This window comes from Halichoeres trimaculatus, unplaced genomic scaffold (genome assembly GCF_033239565.1).
Source record: "Halichoeres trimaculatus isolate MK-OKI-2021-1 unplaced genomic scaffold, fHalTri1.1 fHalTri1_scaffold_12, whole genome shotgun sequence".
Lineage (NCBI taxonomy): Eukaryota > Metazoa > Chordata > Actinopteri > Labriformes > Labridae > Halichoeres > Halichoeres trimaculatus.
The window spans coordinates 35,228,723-35,237,476 of NW_027437190.1; the positions used below are offsets into that span (position 1 = coordinate 35,228,723).

Below are 8,754 nucleotides of genomic sequence, written 5' to 3' on the forward strand. Positions count from 1 at the left end.
CAACATTTATGCTTATATCTTAAAATCAGTTTAAAAAAAAATCTTATTTTTTTATTATTGTATCTTCTTCTTTATCTGCCTTTTAAGTGAATTTTAACTGATTTTTTATATGTTTTCTCTGTAAAGCACTTAGAATCGCCTTGGTAATATGTGTTATATAAATAAACTTGCCTTGCCTTAAAAAGTTGACTTACATCATTTTCCTCACATCTTAGATCTGTTTAAACATGTTTTGTGAAATAATTTAAATCTTTAAATAGATGATGCATATTGATCTGTATTTCAGCACAGCATACATGTGAATATGTCAGAGTTAGCCATGAGGCTAACTTTATCAGCAGTTCCTGGTTGTTCAAAGCAACTTTAATAACAATAGAAAGAGATAAAGAAAGACAGATAGTATCCTGATAGCATAAAATTAAACACAATATAAAACAACAATGTCAGTTATGTATATAAAAAATGCAAACAGCATGTTTTCCAATTGTTTTTATATGATAGAAGTTTACAAGAATGTAAGAAACAATGGCAGAAATAAGAAATAACTGTTAACCGCATCGTTAACCGCTGGGAACATCAAACAAAATGACCGTGTGTGCTTAACATAAACAGCAATAAATATGAAAATATTGAATCTCTTAAACCTACGTTTGCTCTGTATTTCGGCATCATCACACCTTTCCAAAAGCTTCATTCAATCCCCGAGTAGCCGTTCTCTTTGCATATACTGTGTAAACGGTAACTCATCTTTAAAACAACCAAACAGATACTAAAGGTAACTTTTCCATTAGCATCTGTGATAGTTGAGCCTACCGTTAACATGAAAATGTTTCATCCGAAAACGCAAAAATGCAGTGAAAGAAATCTGTGTTTACATGGAAACGCTGTAATAAGCATGCCAGGCCTGTAGGTGGCACTATAACTGTCTTGTCGTGAAGCAGCTTTAGGTTGATCTCTGTGTAAACATGAGGTCGAAACGCAACAAATTTTTACTTTTCACCCTAAAACCATTGTCGTGTAAACAGCCCCTAAATTCGATACTCATGTTGGGGCATTAATCTGGCTCATGGATCCTGCTGATCCATTTTTGTTTTCAGCATTAATGGCTGGACTAATGGCTGGACGGGCGTACAGGTAAAGGAAACTGCAACTCACAGAAACAAGTCCAATAAATTCCCCTTACGTACGGACATCTGCCAATTTCGTTGAAAATTTTGATGCTTATTGTTAAAAGGGGTCATATTAGAAATTTTTTAACTCAACCTAGCTTTGGCTAAATTTGGATGAGGTAAAGAGGCAGGTTTTTAGACTCCTAACAGCCAGTTACAGGGTACCCACCTGTCAGTCAAGCCAGCCATGCCCTTACATGGGTAAAACTTTTACATCCAAAAAAACTTAAAACAATGAGTAATGAAAAAATCACAATGTTAACATGTTTGTTTTTATCTGTAAAGACCAGCTTTTATGAATGTGTGTGTGGTTTCTGGTGTTTCTTCAGCCAGCTTCAAGTGGACACTTGAGGAACTGCAGTTTTTCACATATCCACATTGGCTCAGCATCTTTAGGCATGAGGCTGCTGCTTGGTATTAGTCTAGATTTTGATTGGTCACCGGTGAAGAAGTGACATTCTGCTTCCCTGTGCAAAGAATTCTGGGAAGTTTGACCTGGCTGAGGGGACCAAAGTCACGAGCTTCAGTTCAAACAGTGATTCACTTTGGTGTAAACAAACCTTCTGAGGTGTTGGTTTGTGTAAACAGACTGATACAAGACGGTGTTCTGGGTGTGGGGGGCCAAAACCTGGAGATGTTTTGGTTTTGTTTTGAAAATACACACTGCTACAAGAATGGATGTTGTTAGTGGACACAGACCCTTACAGGGGAACTGGTTTCAAACATAAACATTACTTTGAGCCCCTTTCAAACCAGTTTTATAGTTTTTAGCAAGAGAAAAATACTCAGGGAAAATGTCTCATAATCACCCGTAGAAATTTGGGGCACAGAGATCCTGGATACGTGAAAGAGGCTAAATACAGGCTTCAAGTCCTTACACAGGAATTTATGACAAGCCTTGACTCCTTTCCAGGTTCAGGACCTAAAAATACAGAATGACGTCCTGGAGGTCGGTACAGCTGTTTTCTCCTGGTGTGTTTTCGTCTGAAGGGTTTATTAATCTCCTCCTCAGTTCAACTGATGTTCCTGTTTATGTCAAACACTGGAGGATTACAGCAGGAACACAAACACAGGGAGAGGATGAGATCACACACACTCAAACGTGCACACTCCCACACACACACACACACAAACACACACACACACACACACACACGCTGCTGTTGAGGTCGGTTCAGGAAACGTGTGAGAGCAGCTGCTGCAGCAAACAAACAGGAATTGTATTGCAGGGGCTGTTTACCGCCGCCGCTGACTCATGTACAGAAAAACACATGAAAGAGTCGGGAAGTATGTGACCCAGTTCTCTGCCAGCTCACTTCCTTCTGTTGTGGAGCGACGTCTTAGTTTAAGGACAAAGAATTCAGCTGTTAAAAAAACCTCTGTTGAATCATCACCAGCGCTCTTAATAGACGTGTTTTACGCTAATGTGACGATTTCTGCCTGTTCTTTACAAAAACTCTCTGTTATAGCCACAATAATATTCTGCTTCATGCATAAGAATTGGAGCTGAGTTTCAAAACATGAGCTGGCACACATTTCAGGGTGTGGACACACTGACAGGAATGAGAAAAATACATGTACAGTCCAGTTCAGCAGCTTACAGGCTTATGTTTTTCCACTCCTCGGCTGTGAATGGAAAGTTTTAATTCAACTACAAGGGTCAAGTTTTTTTAAAAAGACATTAAGCCCTGAGTTTGTTTTTAAAAGACACACAACAGCCCAGTAAAGTGTGTTTTAAAGCTCCTGTGAGGATGTGGAAGTTTGTGTTGATTCTGGCGCCCCCTGTGGACAAAGTGGTATTGCGTATTACCTCACAGATTTCGCCCTGTATGTGTCCAAGTGATGTTTTCTACCAAATAAAAGTCATGTTGCTTTATTCTAACAGTCACGTGTCACTCTGCTGTAGAAAATGTAAACAAAGCAGACAGTCACCAGTTACTGACTAAAAAATCATCACAGGAGCTTAAAAATGAAAAACTTAAGAGGTAGACCAGCAACTTCTGTTCTTTGAAAAACAGGAGGTCCTCAACTCATGTGGTTTTCGACTTATGACGTTTCGACTTAATATATGTACGTAAGAAGGTTTCGAAATTACACCATTCTGTTCGTTAGCTCTTATGATGCATAATAGTTTTTGATGCAATTCCACTTTTTGCCGAGACGCGTCATAGTGTAGATTGTCTGTGTTTGTGCTCCGTCATTTTCTCAGTATCCTCACCTTTTCGCATCATTTGCCATGAATGTGAAGTATAATACATCTGTTTGGATAATGATTTAGAGATTTAGGGGGTATTTAGGGTAAAAATCTGACTTACGCAGAATTTCGGGTTACGACGCATCGTAGGAACGGAACTCATTCGTGACTCGAGGACCGCCTAAAAAGTCTAGTGGCTTAAGGAAGGCAATGTCACACACTTTCTGTCAAGCTAAAAGTAAACTAAAGGAAGCAAACTCACACTGAGCATAAAAGGGCCTGTCCCGAGTAGCAGTTCCGCAAGTGTCCACTAGACTGTCTTTCATGTTTTCATGTCACGTCTACTTTCATTCCTTCATACACACGGTGCAGAGGCTTATTTTTTGATAACCTTTGTATTTAACAAGCAGCGACCTCTGAAGCAGAAGTGCTAAAAACTGCAATTCCTCAAGTGTCCACTAGAGGCCTGCTGAAAAGGCACCTGAAACCACATACACACCAATTCAAAAAGCTGATTTTTACAGCAGAAATCAACATTTTTACCACCTAGTTCAGAAAATAATTCTAGTCTTAATAGATTATTTCACAACTCTTGATTTTTGAAGTTAGGGTTATGCCCTTTTATGGGCATGGTTGACGTGACTGACAAGCAGGTACCCTGCAGCAGTTTGAAAAGAATTATATTAAGGATGATTTATAGATAAAGTTTTATTTCACGCTTTAACAACTAGACAGACAGAAATAATCCAGATACCAAGGACACCCCTGCAGTGTGGATTATCATATCTATCATATTTAGAGATGTACCCCTGGTATAAATAGGACAGTGTTAAGTATTAGTAGTAAATACATTAAACGAGTCAGTGAACGTGTGTGTGTGTTCACACTCTGACGGGTAGAAGTCCCATAGACTCAGTGCTGTGTGCTCTGTGGTTCAGGAAGTCATGACTGTTGATGTTTGGTTTCACATTTTGGTATCACTGGATTCCAGTATGACTGCACCCTGCCAGTGAGCCGCACAGGAAACCTCAGCTGAACCCTGTGATTGGCCCCCGTACCACGTGGTGGCCGTGATAGTAGCTCCTTATATGGTCGTGAGGGCTCTCTCTGTGACTGGAGCATCAGGTTTAGCCGGGCTGCTGTTTCTCAGAAACAGAAATGTACACCATGTTCTCCCACATGGTTACACACCCGCCCTGCTCTCCCATTGTCACTGTGCACATGCTGGATTCCATCATATACATCTACCTCAACCTATATATACTGACTTTATGGTCTCTAAAGGGCAGCTTTTAGTGTCCAGACAGAGGGTGAAGTTTTATTTATCCATGTCAGCATGCAGGGATTTGTCATCTTTGATTCTTCAGAGAACTGAACAGATTGAAAACATCTGTAACTACAAAGAAAGCTGCAATAATTGTATGTTAAACACCAAATATTGAGCCTTTGTTATACTTGCGCACACCTCAAAAAACATGCAAAAAGACCCACAAAGCACGGGCGTGTTTTTATCATTTAAGGTGTAAATACAGCCTCATAGACTTTGATTTCTCTGGATTCAAAACATGAAAGATTTATTCTAAGGTGTGGTGGTTTTAGAACAATAAGAAAGTGGGACACAACACAGCGGAGACACCAGTGTTTGTGCAAGCAGCTTGTAAAATAAATGAGGAAATGATGTGTAGTTGACGTGGCAACACAGCTGAAATTCCTAACTGGGCTGCAGAATTTAAGGGGGTCACAGAGTTTGGTGTAACACTGGGTTTGATTAGGTCTGAACTGTGATTATGCAAGGGACTGATGTAATATATCAATATATCATGATTTCAGTGTTTGTTTTGCAAGGTTTAAGTAATTCGGGTAATTTGGGAAACTGGTGTATTCAAATGGCCTTTCATCAGAGACGTTTCTATCAGCTCCAGGTCACAGAGATACAGACAAGAATCAGCGAATTGTAAAGACTTTGATTTGTAAACAGACTTTAATTGTAAGCTAATTCTGTCATGAGTAGTCAAATCATAGCTGAATTCACCCTCCAACTTGTGACCTTTAAGAGAAAACACGAAAGATTTACTCTTCCTATATATCATATTTCATGCCCCTGAGCCATTCAGGGTTTGTACACAGATAAATTTAGGTTTTGCATTAGATTTCATCGTCTGCATGCATGTATAAAAGGCTTTTGTTTGTGTTGCCTGGATAGACAGCAGCAGACAGTTAGGAGTTATGTAATGTCCATTTGAAGGGAGCAGACTAACGAAGCAGCGTGGAGGGGTTGAGGCGGGAAACGGCATTAACGGAAAACAACCGTTGAACAGTTGTTTAACTCACTTATTGTGCTGCAGAATTGTGTGGTAGTCTTGTAGCTTGTAATGTGCAAAGTTGGTGTCTAATTTAGTGAAACTGTTTCAGTGAATCGTTGTATTTTGTTTTGAAGACGTCCCCTCCCCGCTTGTGAAATAGTGGTACAGTCCAGAACGCGTCACCCTTTGTTTACAAATCCACTCGGGTTGTTGGATTCTGCCGAGCGGCGTGGAGAGAGCACGGAGCACCGCGGCAGCTCTCATTCATACCAACAACAAACCTACGAGAAATAAACCCACAGAAAATCAACCAGCATGCCGTGCCGGAAGGAGAACTACATCTTTCTGGAACAATCCGTCACCGTGGATTCAAAGGAAGTGGACGCGCTGGTGACGAAAATCGGCGAGGCGCTGCAGCTCCACAACAATAGCGGCGGCCACCAAAAGACTGTGTCCGTGTCCATGTCGTGTCTGCACGGGCTCACCGGAAACACAGCCGCGGGGGTGAAACCAGCGGGTATCCTCGGTGGCAATGCGGGAGCTCCAGCACAGAAACGGACCGGCTGTTGCATGCGGCTCCGGAACCGAGGACACCGGGGGAGCAGCAGGGCAAGCCCGTATAACATCCCCGGGTCTAACAGCGACCAGGAGTGGGACCAAATCAAACCGTGGAACAAAAAGAGAATCAACGTGGAGGAGGACGATCCACACCGGCTTCTCCAGGAGCTAATTTTATCGGGGAATCTGATTAAAGAGGCCGTGAGGAGGCTGCAGTTCTCCGCCGCAGACTGTGGAGATTTCCCCAAGGCGGCGGACAACGTGCCGTGCTGATAGCGTAACGGCCGAGCCGGGACGAAGCGGACAGGGACCGGGTTTCCTCACTCAAAAACAAGAAACTGTTCACGTGGATTGTTTAGATAAAAACCTCACTGGACTGGTAGCTATGTTTTCTAATTTCATCGGTTTTCATCGAGTTGTCTGTAACATTTGTTACGCTGTGTTGGCTGGCGTTAGCCTAGCTGCGTTGTTTATGTTTGAATGTCTCAGGTGGGTCAGACGTCCGGGGCTGCAGTGGAGCTTTGAGCCACTTTAAAGTCCTTTTTCATGAGCAAGAAGGGACATTTTCACACTTTCAAAGCTTGAACCACCGTGCTGTGGTCTGATGAGGCGATATCAACATCTCTGCAAAGTATTTTCAGGGGTTAATCAGCGAATTGTAATCAGGCGTGTTCAGAGAGGTGATCAGGGGTGGCATGGACCCCGGTGTGGAATCTGATTGGCTGGCGAACGTGTCACTCTGAAAACCCAGTGATTTCATTGGCTAATTGGTCTGCTGATGAAATTTAAGCAACTTTTAGTGGAAAAATTGCTCCTTTTGTGTATTAATTGTAGAAAAATCCATTTCTTAATTTTTTTTTGACAGAAATGCACAAAAAAGACAAAGTGGTTCCATCAGAAATTTGATGCAGACTCTCCTTATGATAAAAATGAAGCTAGTGGCTACAAATAGGTCAAAAAAGAGAGAAGATTAAAGTATTTTTGAGTGTTAATGCCACACTTCATTCAAATCTTTGCTGTGTTAGACTTGAGATATTTCAGAGTTATCATTCTGTTTGGTACCTTTAAGGACAAAATAATCAACACCAGAGTCTTTAACCTTTATCTTAATTGGTATATCTGTTATCTTCATGCCACCCCTGTCAAAGTTCCTCCTGGACACGCCTCTGCCTGCCTGTGGCTCCTGTGAACAATAAGTTTCTTTTCTATCTAATGGATGGTTGAGTCATGCTGAACACTAGCAGGAAGTGTGAGCTTATTCATTTCTTATTTACCACTGCATCCTGGAATCTGTTCATGTGTTCTGGGGGGAGGGAGGTTAGCTCGTGGCCAGCCTGCCCCTGCCTTAGCAGACCATTAAGGTGGGGGTTGGGTGGTCTAGAAGTCCATTTTGTTTACAATCTAATGCTGGGTGAGGAGAAAATAGAAGAGCCCCTTTATTTTTCTCATTTAAAGAGAGGTTGTTGAGTGTGTTGTCCTCTGTCTGCCCTCACAGCGGGCGGTTAGCCCTGCAGAAACCACGCAGATGATAAAACAAGCGTGAAAATGTTGGTTTCTTTAATGTTTCAGTCTGGGGAGAGCGTCACAATCGATCACAGGGTGTAACAGGACAGCACACTGCACCTCTGTTCACGGCAGCTCCACATTTCTCCTCTTAACATCTTTCTTTTCAAAGGGGAACACGGACAACCAAACATGTGGAGGAGGAGGAGTGGGGGGGTCGGGGCATGGGAAAGCAGAGAAAGCACGCCCTTTTCCCACAGGGCTTTGGGTGATGTGTAACACTTTGTTTGTAATGCTTTGGAGGGGGGAAAGGTCGGCCGTCACATGACAACACTTTTGTGGTGCTTTCACCTTTTTGAATTCCAGCGGGGAGTTCAGTCTGTGTTTGTTTTCCATGTGTTTCTTCTCCGTGTAAAGAAAAATCACCACGACTGCTTCGTAACGAAGTATCTGATATGTTCCTGAGTTTTCAGGGCCTTTTTTTGTTGTCTTAATAAACTCATTTTGTTTTTCCAGAATCTTCTGTTGACTCTTCTTGCTTTGCTGCGTGAGGAGGTGCAGCTGTAAACTTTTCACTAACTCCTCTCTGTGTGGTGTTGTTTGGAGTTTTCCTCGCCCTACATTTGATAAAGTGTGCCGCTCGTGCTCCTCTGGGCTGGGAGCGTGGACAACGTGGTCTTGAAGGACACATGCTCATTATGAGACTATAAATACCCCCCCTCACCCCTCCAGCTCTGGGGGAGCTCAGCGGGCCGGCATGACACCAGCCGGGAAAAACATGTTTTGCTCCGGTGGACTCAGGCCGAGCGGTGAGCCAGTCAAGGTCCTCAAACACACACACACACACGTAGACACATTGTTTATGGCAGCTCCCTCTGCTGTTGCTGCTTGGTTACTGAGTGTGTGTGTGTGTGTGTGTGTGTGTGTGTTGTCATTAGTCACAGCAGCAGCAGATGGAGCTGACGGGGGCAGCTGACATCATGTTTATGCTTCTTGTTTGGATGTTTGGCCTCCAGATGATCACAAC

General features: G+C 42.6%; 1 protein-coding gene across 1 annotated transcript; it reads left to right on the top strand.

The window, feature by feature from the left end:
- Positions 1–5,864: 5,864 nt before the first annotated feature.
- Positions 5,865–8,245, top strand: gbp (glycogen synthase kinase binding protein). The gene has a single exon (XM_074682575.1). The coding sequence runs from the start codon at positions 5,982–5,984 to the stop codon at positions 6,495–6,497; it is 516 nt and encodes a 171-aa protein (XP_074538676.1). The 5' UTR covers positions 5,865–5,981; the 3' UTR covers positions 6,498–8,245.
- The last annotated feature ends 509 nt before the right edge of the window (positions 8,246–8,754 follow it).

Excerpts from the sequence above, each read along its gene's own strand:
- gbp (XM_074682575.1), top strand. The coding sequence starts at position 5,982 with ATGCCGTGCCGGAAGGAGAACTACATCTTTCTGGAACAATCCGTCACC.